Source organism: Dermacentor silvarum, chromosome 8, assembly GCF_013339745.2.
Source record: "Dermacentor silvarum isolate Dsil-2018 chromosome 8, BIME_Dsil_1.4, whole genome shotgun sequence".
NCBI classification, from domain to species: Eukaryota; Metazoa; Arthropoda; class Arachnida; order Ixodida; family Ixodidae; genus Dermacentor; species Dermacentor silvarum.
The window spans coordinates 92075377-92091518 of record NC_051161.1 but is presented as its reverse complement, the minus strand read 5'-3'; the positions used below and the strand labels follow the sequence as shown (position 1 = coordinate 92091518).

Sequence of the window (16142 nt, the reverse complement as noted above, 5' to 3'; positions counted from 1 at the left end):
ACCTCTTAATTCACTTTGTCATCCATCTTTATCAACCATCTTGGTTGCTTATGGGGGCATGAGTGCTTATGGGGGTTATTGGTGATGACTGGTTACGGGGCCATTGCTGATGATAGTTTTGGCACCTTTCGTATCATCGACGCGTTTTGGCTCAAGGACTTTGAATGTCGACTCAACGATGATACATATAAGCCTTTCGCCTTAATAATCGATGTTTTGTTGGCGCATGCTTCGCTAAAAAGTACTTTGTGCGAATGTGTGTGTGTGCAAACAGTGTGTGTGTGCGTGCGAGTGAACGTGAAGCGTGCGCGTATCTGTAGGGGGACACTGTCACATAAATGAAAGTATCGGCTGACTCCTCATGGAGCACCTGGGGTCAAAGACACGCAATCTGTGATTGGTGCCGGCTGAAATTCATAAAGATGCAATCATTTATTTCTGCGCGAACAGAGCATCGCCATACAGAAGCATGACACACGTAAGAGTCCTCGTAGTGATCGTACAGTTTCGCCGTTATACGTGCACTCGGTTAGCAATTTCATGTTCGAAGCAAGGGAATTGTGCAGAGAGCTTATTTACCGTGTATACCACGTGAATGTGGTCCCATATTATACACGCGCTTGTCAATGCACACGGTTTGTGCCGCGTTATTCTTTTTTTCGTTTTTTTTTTTTTTGCTTTTTTTAGCTTTCATAACGGTGTATATACGCCTTCCAAACGTGCTTGTACGCCAAAAAAAGTGGCCATGGGAATACGCGGGGAGAAACACCAAGAGGGGAACGAGAAGCATTCGAGCCAATTTTTGCATTCGTTTCGAATAAATTAGGTGGCAACGGCGCCACTATAGGCTTCTCGATACCTACCGATTGGGTGCCGCTACGGTTCGAGGTAAGGTCCTGCCACAGAAACTGTAACTGTGTCGGTCAAGCCGCATATCTGGCTAAGGGAATATATTGCGGCCCATGCCTAGCTTGTTTAACGGCACTTTATCCGTGTACATTGCAACACTGTTACGACAATCCCATGGAACTCTCGCAGCATGCAGTCGAATAAGACTAGCGCATACGTTAACGTGGGCGGCCCACGGAAGCAATCCCTGCATGTCCATTCCGCTTCATATGACAAACGGGATCCGTGATAGACAGCACTGACAAAAACACTTCTCTAGTGAATCGAAGTCATGAGATTCAGCGCAGACATTTAGTATTTGTAGACGGCCCTAGCTTCGACGAACGTTCACCGCTTTTTGGAAGCCTGTCAGCCTTTCAGGCCCAGGCCCGGCCCGAGCCCGTGCAGAGCTCTAAGCCACATAATATATACTTCCAGTCGTCCACTGCGCTCGTGCTAAGTTTGTGATGAAAGTTCAGTCGTTATACGCCACATGCCTGATCGATGGCACCTTGGCGCAGGTTCCTTCCCGAGAACAAGTCGCGGATCAACACCATGGCCATGCAGGGCTTCGGCAGCGGCCCGCGCAACTGCATCGGAATGCGATTCGCCCACATGGAGCTGCGGTACACCTTCGCGCACATACTGCGGAAATACCGGCTCGAGAAGACCGAAAACAGCGAGAGGGTGGGTGTGAAGCAGCGCACCAACAGGAACTGTTCGCTCAGTGGCGTGCACTTGCGCTTCAACATCTGACCGGAGCGAAAAGAAAAGCGCAAACATTGTTTCTTTTATTTAATTTTTGTTTGTTTTCTTGCTTGTTTTCTTGTTTGTTTGTTTGTTTGTTTGTTTGTTTGTTTGTTGTTTGTTTGTTTGTTTGTTTTCGTTTGCACTGTTACAATAAGCATTTCTCTTGAGCTACCACGAGCCGCCCTATTCTTGGTCTATCGCCCTTAATGAGTGCACACCAAAATTACGGGTCATCATCATCATCATCATCATCATCATCATCGTCATACCTTTAGGTAATAAGGATACCAGAGGGACACGACAGGAAAGCAGTAAGCTATATCAGATTGCTTCCTCGGAAGTATACCTGCGTTTTTCCAGCGGAAAAAAAGAATTACCTTACTAGTGCAGAAAATGATGGCTGAACTTCAGGGTGCGGCTTCACAGATTCAGACGTTACTTTTCTTTCTTCCTTTTTTTTTTGCGCAAGACAGCTTGACAGTTTTTTTGCGTTGAACTCTCCCTTATCTGCGAACTTAATGCAGCGTCGTTCTGTTTTAATAATAATCAATCGAATCACAGTCAGCCGATTGTAAAATCTGTGACGTCACGGGTAATGTTCCCTAACCCTTGCATAAATGCGTGAGATCCGTGTACGAATACGGATGTGCAGGCATTAAAGGGCGCACTAAGGAGAAAATGAATGTCATCTGTATTAGTTACCCTTCTGCACAATGCCACAGAAGACAGAAAAAAAGACGCCAGAAATGACAAGGAGACGCGATTAGTGACGTCGCCTTGAGGTTGCCGCACACCTTGACGTCACAGATTTCGAAGCTATCGGCCCAGTCAATTTTTTTATCTGTAAAAACGGTCTATATTGTTTTCTAAGGAAGCCGAATTTGGATTCATAGCAAGTTTCGAGAACTGTGCCCACAGCGGTCCGAGTAGGAAAAAAAGAATCTTTTCGAATACATGACGTCACAGTGCCGCGCTGGCGCTGTTGTGTCGGCTCAAGATTTGAAGGAATGAAGAAGCATCGAAGTTTTTTTTTTTTTTTTTACTTCAATTTCTCTTCTAGTAGTCGATCTGTTGCTTCAAAATTAACGAAAATAATGTTTTGAAAGAATAATGTCTGAAGTCTTAACTAATGTTTCTTTTTTCAGCTTCCCTTTAGCGGCCATGTGCTAACTATGCAGAACTATTGAAAGCTGGGCGTGTTGTAGTTGATTCGTTATTTTTTGGATGAGAAGTGCCGAAGAAAAGAAGGTGACAACGTTAACGCTCACTTAATATTGGTAGCACTGCATTTTCTTGCATTTATTTAGTTTTCATCACCTTCTTCTAGACGGGTGTTGCTATCATGTATCGACGTCAATAAGAGATGCAGTGATGTGTGCTTACGCGTGGAATGAAGTCACAAATATTAAAAAGAAAAGAAAATCATTGAACAACCTAAGCTATAAGACGAATTTCCAGACGGACAGAACGTTCTGCGGATCGTTTAAATGATGTTAAAGACGACGTAATATTGCGTATTCTTCTGCACTTCTTCCTTCCAGTGACGAGCCTACTTGCAAATGCCACCGTCTTCGCACTTTTACTCGTGTATGGTGGAAAAAAAAACCAATTATTATTGTGCTTTCTTTTAGGACCCGCCCAACATTGAGATGAACCCGATCATCCTAAAGATCAAGAATGGCGTCAAGGTCAGGGCCGTGCCACTGTGATTAGTCGGTCGTCCAACGACGAGCAAACCCTTTGCTCGATCTCTCCCCCCACCCCTACATTCTCTCTGCGACGTGCCTTCAAAAAAAGCTGCATTTTCACTCGTTTTGACCCGACGCGGGGATTTTTATACTTCAAATCCGAACTGGATTTTACCTCGTGTGCGACCAAAACGCCGCATAACTTTCCTCCATGAACCAGCACTTTCATGAAGCGCGTGCGAACACTGTGATATTTGAGCCAGAGCGTTAAAAGCTCGCCTTGTGACAAGTACTGCACGTGAGTAATGTACAAGTGTTCAATAAAGAAAATGGTCTAAATGGTATAGTGTGTTTGCGTGTGACATTATCTGGCCGTGAAATAATTTCTCGCATAACGCCATCGTGAGCAGAGCGCAGATATGTGTGTGTGTCGTCTTTCTCTGTGTATTTCGTCTGAGCGCCAGCTGGTCTTGCGAAATTTGAGTCGCAGTAGGATCCGCAGTGTTGTTTTCTATACACGCGACTGTTATACCCCAGGCGTTGGTTAGATGCAATAAAACCGGTGTCGGAATTTGCATAAAGGCGACTTACGTTTTCTCGTATTTTTTTTTCTTTCTTCTTTTTTTTTTTCTTTTTCCTAGTGCCATGTAACAATCGTGTCCTCTGAGACAAGAAATATAGCAACGCGAAGAACAAATAACATTATAAAAAGAAACATCAGCGCTTTGTCTGTTGCTTTGCGTCATGTCGATCAATTATGCCACGTGGTGTTATTTACTGGTTTCAACAAAATGAAGAATTCCTATTTTATGGTCGTGAGAACGCTATAGTATTTCAGCATAACGGGTTCAGTTTCACACGATTCGAACATTTTTGCTACGTCATGTATAGTGTGACTGCATCTGCGACCGTTTCCGGCGATCCTGGCTCTCCGTAGATGATTCACTTCCCAAAACTGCAAACAGACCGTGCATGCTACAGTATATATATGGCACGTGGTGCTGTCAAATTTTTGTCGGTGATCCTCACGTGACGTCAGGGGATGCATCAGTGCAACATCACGCGCACATCGTTTTGCTTTCGTACGGGGACCGTTTTTCACCGGATTATTTTTGTAATCGATTTGCGCTCGGCTCAAGACGCGCCGGACGTGATGTCAAATGCACGGTTTGAGTAACTTCTCGGCGTGATATATAGCACATTAGGATGGAGACCTCGATGGCGTCAATGTAAAGTATTACAATATTACTCGTTCCGTGCCATGCAACTCTTGGAGTGCGTGGAAAGGCGCGCTCGTAAAGTTCACCTGTTACAATACGCTCATGTGTTGTGTTGCAGACGTGACGCGGATAGTTTTAGGCCTGTGGTCAAAAGTAGTGAGTTGCGACCGTGTGATCGTGCAACATGAGTGAGTACTCTACGCCCAGTGTTCTCGGCGTGAAAGTATGTTCTGTATGCGATTTCGCACGTACGGCTTATCTTTTCCGGCATCGCTTTTCGTGCTGAAAATCGGAACGCCCATGAAGATGGCCATTTTAATATACGCTCTATGGCAGGCCTCCGAAAACAAATTTCGCGCCTATGAGAACAAAATGACGTCACTTCTGTTTTTGACGGATTGACGTCAAATTATTTTTTCTTCCGCCGGAAGTGTTCCCTCCTCCCACAGATGGCGCTAAGCCCCATGAACCGCCAGTAAGCAACCATGTGAACGTTCCTATGGAAGCTTGCTACCAGGTATATTTACTTGTGGGGATCCACGGCAGACCATGCATGTGTTAAGTTTCATGCAAAAAAGAAAAGGTTATAGCAGCGTGAACTAAAACATATACACAAGGGGGCCGACCGCTAACTTCCAGCTATCGGCTTTTGTTTATTGGCCAGATTTATATACGCAGAGGAAAAAGAAATTTGAAAAACAAAACAGAAAACCAAAACCACGAAGCCATCTAGGTGAGCATGCCTGTGCTTCCTAAAACTTTTGCGCGTATGTTTTAGTTCGCGCTGCTATAACTTCATGATGCAAAACCAACTGGCTTAATCGTTCACCTTACTTATGCAAGAGGTTTGATTTTTTGTTCCACCGGGCGTGTGATTGTGGAGCCCACGGTGGAAGGTATACCTGAATGTTGCCGAAGAACACTGGATTTTTCTCAAACTTCGAAACAATGATTTTGAGGTTGTTTATTTTTCTTGTTATTCTTTTAGGCGTTTTCTAACTGAATTTATTGTTCATCTGTGACAAAAAATAGACATGCCAATTGAAAAAAACCTTGTGTCCTAATTAATGGTTATTTTTTTTCAGTTATTCAGTTCAATGGCTAAGGACACCAATGTCGCTCTCTATGCCTTTTTCTCTTTCCTTTCATTATTTCTTTCTTTTTCTTTCTTTTTTGCGTAAATACCAATTTTAGGTACATGGGCAGGAATATATCTACAGAGAGACCTTATCTGAGTTTTACGGAATTCTATAAAATCTCCTGTGGGAGATAGCATAATTCTTGTCCTTGAGTTGGATTATTCGAAGAGGCGGATTGAGAAATCGAAATGCATATCCATCTAATTCACGAAAATTCACTAGTTTATTAATCACTTGATGGCCCATATTGGAATTTACGAAAATTAGCCGGTGATTTTGCACTTGAAATGAATTTGCTGGGTGACACCAGTTTCGAGATATGATTTCCCAATGAGTAAAAAGTATGGGACGAAATATATGGGCGTTCCAGTTACTTTTGCCCTTAAATGCCTAAAGGAGTGTTTTGTTTAAAAAATTAAGCGGAACTACGGCGAGTTTGATGGCGCATATCTGCAAACTGGTGTCAGATCAAGGGTTAGATTTGTGCTACCTGCCACAGGCAATTTTCAATATTTTGGTGTAGGTAAAAAAAAACGCACCCTGTATTATCATGGTGCAGAATCTAGCGTTCCCCTTTCGACAATTTTGGTCACACACGGCGCACATGATATATCGGACACTTCAGGACCACTGCGTAGAACTTGCATTGACGGTTTGACCTTCAGGTCGTGGTGCACAATTTCACCCGGCAACCGAAAAACACAATCAATATTACTTTGATTATTGCTTTGTTTTTCCACGTGTTTCTTTCCTTTGTTATTGCTGCCTTGGCTGAATTTTTTTCTCCACCCCTTGTTTTGCGACTTCAGCTCAATTCGTGAACCAAAGTTTCGTCGCCGGTGACGACCCTTTGCAACTAAATGATTTGCAACCATTCACAGCTGCCCTCTGGAGTTTTACAATCAGTGCAGTATTCTTTTAAGTTGCGGCTTTCCCAAACCAATTGTGCTTCTGCCATCATTCTAACAGTCGTTCGGTGATCACTGAGCACAATAGAACGAACACGATCAATGTTCACGAATCATCTCAGCACTTCGGATCAGCACACGAATCGTCTTCGCACGAAGCGAAGGGGCATCCTGACCTTGGACCGTCAGCTGATAGTAATCAGCTGCTCTGAGCAGAGATCGCGGATTCCTCTCAAGGAACCAGATTGACCATGGTAATCATACTAAAGTCGCTGTGAGATATCTTGTACACGCTGCAATACGTAACACTACGACTCACCATTCTCGAGACCCTTGCAATACAATCGCACCGGGACAACTCATTCATCAGTTCCTGGTCAGCCTCGGCTGCGAAGGCGTCTGCAGTCGCCGCTTGCGAGTGATGGAAAGGTCGAGAAGTAGCAAAAGCCTAGTGCGACCTCACGGGCAAAGGCGTCAACGCAGGTCACATACAGTCGCGGACAAGCTAACCTGAAATGACGGAGCGACAACCCAGAACTACCGGTGGCGCCACGCAGCCACGAGAGCGTGAAACAACGAGAGAAACACCGCCACGTTGTTCTGCGACATCTGATTTGCAATACAGCCCGTCAAGTACCGATCCCCGTTCTTTTCTTCAAGTTAAACTCGATGTAACGCCCACATTCACTCTATTTTGGCTTACGTGCCGTGTTATTTTAGCAATAACGTTGCTTTTTATATTATTTTTTATCGCCATTGCGGCTAGTGAAACGCGTTCTTGACGAGCAAGATAAAACAATTAAGCGTGAGGCAATAAACGGCTGGCCAATTATGCTGACGCCGGCGCACCTGTCTGCACTCTTGTGGCGTTGGTAGTCTCGTTGTTGGTTCATGATTCTCGTGGCTACGCGGCGCCACCAGTAGTTCCCGGTCGTCGCTCGGTCATTTCAGGTTAGATTCCCCATGACTGTGCGTCATGTAACGCCCATTGTTCTGTCTCTTCGTTTGCGTACGTAGTGTTGCATCAAGGCGCAATTAACGCGTCCGGCAAATTGTCGTCGTGTGGTCACCGCTGACAAGTGATGAAAGGCCCGATAACTAATTGCCATGAACAAACACGCCTTGGCGAAAAAGCTCAACTGATAGGTCGTTGCCACACTCGAAAACAAGGCCGTAAAGAACCCGTTCTCGGCGACAACATTTTCGCCCCCAGGAACAACAACAGACCACCTGTGCGCTGACTCTCCAAGCGCTGGAGGACATGCTTCGGTGATGTAACACATGGCTCAGCCTTTGGGAGGCATGTACACTAACTTTATTGTCACCAAATCTGTTTCGCTGCACATGTAAATTCCGTTCCGTCGCACAACGCAAAGCTACAGTCACTAGCACAACAGCACAGAAAAAAAAACGTGAAAGCCCAAAATTCAGATTTCTTTTTTTCCGTCTTTACACTGGCCCGCATGTCGGCGTGTGTGCCGCTTGCAACTGGCCGGGAATAAACGTGCGCCCTAGAAATGCATTGTTACTGTAGTACTGTATAGCGGTGGCCGCCGCGTTCCTTCCCAGCATTTAAGAAGAGAAAGAGCGCTATCGCCACTCGTTTTATAAATAGATAACGTTGACGAAATCCCTCTGCGTGTCTGCAGGCTTGTATGCTGGTATCTAGTCTGTGACATCATAGAGTTTTCTACAAAGAATTACCAGGTGTTGCGATCGTTCTGCTAACCCACCCGCCGCGGTGGCTTAGCGGCTATGGTGGTGCACTGCAAAGCACGATGTCGCGGGGTCAAATCACGGCCGCGGCGACCGCATTTCGGTGGGGGCGAAATGCAAAATCGCCCCGTGACCCGTGCAGTGGAGGCCCTTTAAAGATCCCGTGGTGGACTAAATTAATCCGGAGTCCCCCACTACGGCGTGCCTCATATAATCAAATTGTGGTTCTGGCACGTAAGACCCCGGAATTCTAATCAATTCAGCTAAACCATGGGAAAGATGGCAGCGGTTCTTTGCAGGAGGTTCAGGAAGGCGGGCCTCTCCCTCCTTTCGCGCCGCGAGCAAATCGAGCTGCCAGTGCAAGTAAACAACGGGTCATTACTGTATTTACTATACTTTAGCGGCGCCTCCTGAGCATCAAATGCGGCAACGAGAACAGCAAAGCTCAAACCTGGACTGGCCCCAGCTTCGATCCTCCCACTTAGGTGCCTTGGAGATCCTGCGGCGCCCACTTTAATTATTATGATCTCAGGTGCCATCGTGGGCGGAGCCACCGACTTGACCTGAGGGAGCCTTCGGCTCCCCCTGGCCAGTTTCTCAGAACCAATAAAAGTTCTTGTCAACGTCAACGTCAGGTGCTCTCCTGAGGTCTTCGTTCGTCGGCATTATTTTCGGTGTCGCGTGCTATATGATCTCATGGGACACCACACAGTAATTATAGGTTCCTTCCCGCAGAAAGAAGCGTGAAATAACGATCAGCCGCGCCCTTCCTGCATGGCTGCTGCCACTGTCAACTCGGCCGATATATAGTTTTACATAGATTTGTGTAATGTTCCGGCTTCTGGCCTCAGGCGTTCCCGTCGCGTTATTTTTTGGCGCCTTACCTTTCTCAACGTCCAAGAAATCGCACATTTATAAACGCGGCGCGTCAATACGTTTCTGCGAGCATGCATATCACGGCACATTGTGGCATTTATAACGGAATATTTTGTTATAGCCAGATTTGTTATAGCCGTTCAAGCCAGATGGACGAAGCTTAGGCAAATCGTCGTATAGAACTGCCCATCATTCTCATGCAGGCTGCGCGTCCGTTATTGCAGATCCCTTAGACATTAGCGCCACAGTTTCATCTATGTAATTTTCGTAAATAACTGTATGCGTGACGCATCGCCTCCGAGACGCTGCCCGATCTCTGAGGCCATACGTGGCGTATGCTGTCGCTCCCGGCATTTGTCGTCCCGGAGGACCGCCACGTTTCGACGTCCCGAAGTGACTCGGGACTTGCTTTGTTCTTGTTCCCTTCGATTCCAGTTTACTGCGCAATCATACTGCCACACATGCAGTGCGAATCAAACCTTACATATGCGCTGCGTGTTCTGCATGCATCGCACTGCATCATCTCGTGTGAGGTGTCGTAATAGGGGTCGGACATGCACCACTTGTTCAACCCCATCCCAACGCCTCACAGGAGCGACAATCGACGTGAAGATAACACCGATGAAAACTATTCATGTGACATCCCTATCGCCACATCCGCTTTTGCTGGCTGAGTCAGTCAGCGCGCATTTAACATGATTGCCTCGAAAGCGGTTGGACACACACACACACGCACACGCACACGCACGCACACACACACAAACACACACACACACACACACACACACACACACACACACACACACACACACACACACACACACACACAGCTACGTGTTCGCCTAGACACTGGGCAATCTGGTGTGACGTCATGGATTTAATCATCCAGGCTTTACTTTTTAGGTCGTTGTTTAACAAGGTAATATTCGATAGCCTTGATCTCTTCTCTCTCTCTCTCTTTTCATTCCTATATCCCCTTTCCCCAGTGCAGGGTAGCAAACGAACGTGCGTCTGGTTAACCTTCTTGCTTTTCCTCTTATCTGTTTCGCTCTCTCTCTCTCTCTCAAAGGCCTAGTAAACTTGGCAGTGAGCGCCTAGAATCCGTGAAAGAGCACGTTTATCTAGACCAATTATAGTTACAAGAAACCGGGATCATGGGAAGAAAACCTACAAAAGAATTAATATGGGTTGAGCACGCACGGCAGGCATTGCCAGTTAATGTTGGCAGCTTGCCGCTATCCTTTATCCTTTAGACGAAAAGCGCACATCTATTGTTTTCTACGAGCACTATAACACATTGGTCAGAAACGGAGCTTAGCAAAGAATCTTGAGAAGGTAAGAACCGCGCAACAAGAAATGAAACAGAACGCGATACGCGTAGCGTCAAGAGGCAGGAACACATCGGTGAGGATTGGAGAGCAAACGGGGGTAGCCAGCCTATATTCCAGTTAAGGCTAAAAGGGGGAATAGAGTTTGGCAGACCATGTTACTTATACGTAAAGCAGATAACTGACAATATGTTAGAATTACAGAACTGGTGCTAAGCGAAAATAAACGCAGCAGAGGACGGCAGAGAACTAGGTGGTGTGACGAAATTGAGAAATTTTTTTTAGGCCTGAGAGTCGGCCGACGCAAGCCAGGGAGTAATTGGAGATCGCTGTGAAAGAGAGGTGTTTGAAGGCACGTCATGAAGAAGCGAGTGGCGTTGTTCGCGTGAGGTCACGCGTCTCGACATGCTTATGTCGTCACTTATATGGATGCGGATGGACTTACTGCCTCTGAAGTATAAGGAGCCACGGAAGGCATTGATGGGTCTATGTGTACCTTTGTAAACTAGGACATCTACTCTATTCTCAGTCGCTTTTGTGTTCTTGATCAGTATTTCGTGAAAGTTATCATCATTCTAATTTTAAACTCCAGTTATATTGGCGTGATCTGAGCTTCAATCCATTCACGAAGCATGTGTTCTACCTTCGGCCTATAGGACAAATGTTGCGGGAACAGAACAGATCGCATATGTCGCACTGCCATACAAAGAATCATTTGTCAAACCCTCTGTGTCGATCCCTGCGTCGTTCGAGGGCAAATATTTCGTCTTGTGAACGGGCCACTTGTGCTCTATGGCTTATATATTTCTTTTGGATCCCGTTTCGAGTTCATTGGATTCCGAACAACAAACCTTGCAAAATATAACACTATAGCCTGCGGACGGCGCAGCGCAGGACCGCAAGCCATCGAAGGCAGACAGGTGTGTCCGCGATGACAGATAATAAATAAGGTTGTAAGCGTTCCCAGACGCAGTTGGTGTTGGCTGCATATATATTGCGTTTCTGAAGCGCCTGATAACAAACTAGGCAGACCGATTTTCTTTTTCTTCTTTTTCTTTTCTTGATTACCAGTCGCCACGTGTGTATATATATATATATATATATATATATATATATACGACTTTATACTAAAACGTAGGTATACTTAAAGTTCTAGTCTACAGCCTCATTGTTGGCGTTTTGCAAGAGTTGGAGCCCAGCTCACAAGGTTTGGGCTTCGTACTACACCGTTAAACATCACCTGCAAAATTCTGGTCTGGCGTCTCGCAGCGCCATTCTTCTACTGGACATTTGAGTAGTGCGTGCATGGGTTTTGCGATTATGTATTACGGTATACATTCAGGCCCATGACACTGTCAACACCTCCTCCATATCTTTTTTTTTTTTTTGCTTCCCCCCCCCCCCCCCCCTTCGCACGCAGCATAACGCTTAATCCGGACTCTCATTTTCGTCGTCTAGGACTCTCACTGACTATTCCGGTTGTTATTTTTTCCCCTCCGTGTTTTGGCGCTGCTAGGCAGAGACAGTCAGTGAGAAAGAGACATTAATGAGAGCATCAGATGTTAGCTATAGCCTAAACGCCTGGCATTCTACAGCATGCAGATGAGTATGGTTAAAGATGAAATCGCAACGGAAATTTTAAATAAAGAAGGAAACGATGTAAAATAAGAACTAAACATTTAAAAAAGAACGAAAGAAAGTAGATGAGAAAGAAAAATCACCAGCCCTTCCCCTGTCGAGAAAATGGGGTTAGCGAAGCTTTAAAGCTTCGCTAACCCCATTTTCTCGACAGGGGAAGGGAAGGTCAGATACTGTGTGTATCTGTGTGTATCTGACCTTCCTGGTGATTTTCTTTCTCTCTCCCTTTCTTTCTCTTTCTCTCTTTATCTCTCTTTCTTTTTGTCCCTGGTATGTGCCATTGAGCTTGGACCCTCTCTGCACTACCACCAAGATCGGCCCACTTTTCAGCGTGACACCACCACCACCGCCGACACTTGTGAGCCTATCAAGCTTCGCTAAAAACACACACAAAAAAGGATACTTCAACGGAGTCCATCTACGAGACTTGCTTAGCCCTTTATTAACGAAAGTTGCCTACACGCAACGTAGCAGGAAAAATGATATTGCTCAGTTTTGGTATTGAGCACAAAGTTTCTGGCTACGTGTCTTCGGCTAACACTGAATGGCAAGCGTAATTTGTTGGTTTAGGGCACGAACACAGGACGTGGTAAAGTTCGGCGCGTGACTTGCTCGCTTTTGAAAGCACGGACAGAGGAGAAAGACGGATGCAAGATGTCCGGCTGCAGCGATGTCTCACAGGTGACGTAATGAAAATGAAACGTTCACCTATGGTTCACATATGACGACAGCTCAAAATACATACTCCGGCGGCGGCTGCCTATGGCGCGGCTGAGCGCGGCCGCGCGGGTCTAAGATGGGGACAGAGTGCAGGCACGCCGATGGCAGATAGCTTCGTGAGCACTGGGTTCTCGCCGCAATTAGTTCGCGTTGAAGCGAGAGGCAGCGCGAAGGTCAATTCGCTCGCTGCTCCTGCCGCGCTTCCTCACGCCAGCGTTTTGACAGCAAGTGTCCGCGATCGTCGAGTGAGATATGCTCATGTGTGCCTGATCGCGCGTGACACTTTGCTTGTTAATTTAGCTAGTAAGGCAGTGTTTACAAGTTTATACGGCCGACAAAACTACTATGCTTATTTCGTATAGCTGTCTATTTAGTAATTTGCTATCGCAATAGATGATTTGCCCTTCGGGCGAAACTGATATGAACGTAATCACCTAATATGAACGGTGCTATTTACGGAGCAATGTTTACTTTCTCCATTTCCTCTCATCTTATCGGTTCCTCTCATCGGTTCCCCTTATCGGTGGCGCCGATGACAGTGCCCTGCCTATCCTTTATAACGAAGCTTTCCTTGTCTAACACGGTGTCGCGTCCATTGCTATATATATATATATATATAGGGTGTACCAACTATCATGCACCAAGATTTAAAAATATGCAAATGCCACGTAGCTGGACAGAACCAAGGCAATGTGGTTTGCCGTCGCCTGGAGATACTAGAATTATTTTTTTCAACTTTTCAAATATAATGAGTAGTGTGTGCGTGTGCGTGTGCGTGTGTGTGTGTGTGTGTGTGTGTGTGTGTGTGTGTGTGTGTGTGTGTGTGTGTGACTTCATTTGGTCACCGCACCAAAAATACCTAATTAACAAGTTAGAATCTATCCAGAACAGAGCCAGTCGATTCATTACGCGTAATTACAGCTACCCATCTAGCATAACACAGATTAAACAAGGCCTTGCACTCGAGCCACTAAAAATTCGCCGTGACATTTCCCTTTTATCACTTTTCCACAAACTCATCCACACCAGCATGATGCCATCTGTTCACCTTAATCTAGCTCATCGAACTTCACGCCGACTAAATAACAACTTTAGCTTATCACGCATGTACGGTGAAACCGACGCTTTCAACCTTTCGGCCCTTCCACGAGCGATTCGTTTGTGGAATGACCTACCAGATGATCTCGCATCAGAGCGGGATCACGCAAAGTTCTTAAGCAACCTAAAAAAATATTTATGCACCGAAATTTGATGTATGGCGTTTTCGCGTTCACCCGTGCCTACAATGCTGTTACCGGTATGCTTTTTTTTTTTTTTTTGCTTTTATAGTTTTGACGATGCTTTTTTCACCTGTTTTTATTTTATCGTCTGTGTACAGTTATTTGCGTAATACTTTTTCGGCAGTTATCATATCTTGTTAAACTGTTGGTGTTTAAATAGTTGCTTTATATTATCTTTTGTGTAACGCCTTCAGACACTACACTTTGCTGTTTTAGTATATTTTGCGTTTCTCTGTTCGTGTGTTCACTTACATTTGTGATAATCAATATTTCACCTATGTGTATTTCTCTATTATGTACATGCTGTATTGCCCCCCTTACACAATGTCCCACGAGGGCGCTGTAAGGTACTCATAAATAAATAAATATAATTTTGATTTGCCGCCTTTCTCTGTCTTCAATGCATTATTTATTTTACTTAATATGACGACCAAGAGATGGCCCAAGACTAACTTGAGAGGAATATGGTCCTCTAGGTAGGCAGATAGAAGTGTTTGCGACACGACGAGAAACCTAACGGAGCCAAACTTCACATCAACGTCAAATTCATATATCCACGCTTAGGCTGAAGGCATGGATAACTGATGTTTGTCCATGTACTTGGACACAAGTAACAGGATATATAGAATGCCTGGATTGCCGGTGCTGTCTTGCATATAGGAACGCGGTATTCCAGTGAGCGATTCTGCAGATACTTTGATATAGCCAACCATGCATCATGGTATTCTTTTTTTTTTTTCAAGGTAAACGCGTGTTATTAGAAACATCAAATAACGCGTCACTCACATATTTAAGACGTAGGACACGAATTTTTATTGCGATAGCAATTATATGGACACTCCAAACCAGATTTCTGCCGTCGGCGTCGCCGTCGTCGTCGCCGTGAGGTTCCGTATGACGTCAACGGCGATGAAATCGTCGCCGTGCTCCGGACGCTGTATGTGCAAGTGAAAGGGCGCGAGGGACGCGCGCTTTCACGGGGAGCGAACGCACGTCGGAGAGCAAACGCGCGTTCTGCGCCGGGCTCCCTGAAGGCCCGCAGAATTAAGCGTCTCTTTCCTCCTTTCCATATATAGAGAGCAAACGCAACTTTCTCCGTCGCGCGAATGGCTGTGGGGGGACGGGAGGGAGGGGAGGCGATGTTTAGCTGCGCCACCAAATACGTATTCATATAAAAACTCCGCGCGCGTTCGGTGCGAACGCGGGCAAAACGCCGACGGCGTCGACAATAGTTCTGCGCGTTACTGGTGCTGCTGCATGTCCAAGTTTATACAGCTGATAAAACTACTATCCTTACTCTGTATAGCTCTAATAATTTGCTATCGCAATTGGTGCTTCACCTTTCGGGTGAAACTGCGACAACTTTTTCAACTGTTCCTTCCTTTGAAGAATTTGCACCACGCATTCTTCTTACGCGCAAGTCGATCAAATTAATCGCGTTGTTTTGTTTGGTTGTTGAAGCTACACTTAAATAAACAGTGCAGTTACCGGATCAGACCTTTATGGTTTAATACCACCATCCAATTTAGTATCGCCTCAGTACAACTCTACGGATAAACCATATGAGAGGCAGTGCCCTCATTTCGATTTCACCGGCAAGAACATCAAGCCAAAATCACCAGTGAACTCGGCGAGGCTGCCTCGCTTGCTTTAATTACTTCGTCACCGACTCATCTCCAGGAAAGTACAACTTCTTGTGTAAATATTAACGTGCGCACGCGCATAAAATAAAATTACGAGGACTCGCCGGCGTTGAAAGTGCAAGCCTCCGCTAAAGGCGCTTTCAGGTCACGCTTCGGTGTCGTGCGGAGGAGCCACTCTAGTACAGAAAAAAAAAATCATGAGTGCAACCAAGTACACCCATCCTCACTGATGCCAGGAACAGATAAATTATTGCCACTTTCTAAAGGCGCCGTGCTGCAGATGATATCAACGGCACAGCAGCTGTTTTATCCGGTATTACGCGAATCTTTCAATCGAAGTGCACAGAG

At 45.6% G+C, this 16142-nt stretch overlaps 1 protein-coding gene across 1 annotated transcript in view; it reads left to right on the top strand.

Moving 5' to 3' along the window:
• LOC119461578 (thromboxane-A synthase-like) overlaps window positions 1-3843 on the top strand; it is a 34834-nt gene extending 30991 nt beyond the window's left edge. Inside the window, 2 exon segments of the mRNA XM_037722934.2 lie at window positions 1410-1575; window positions 3270-3843. Coding sequence (XP_037578862.1) covers window positions 1410-1575; window positions 3270-3347 — 244 coding nt within the window. The 3' untranslated portion in view covers window positions 3348-3843.
• Window positions 3844-16142: the final 12299 nt, after the last annotated feature.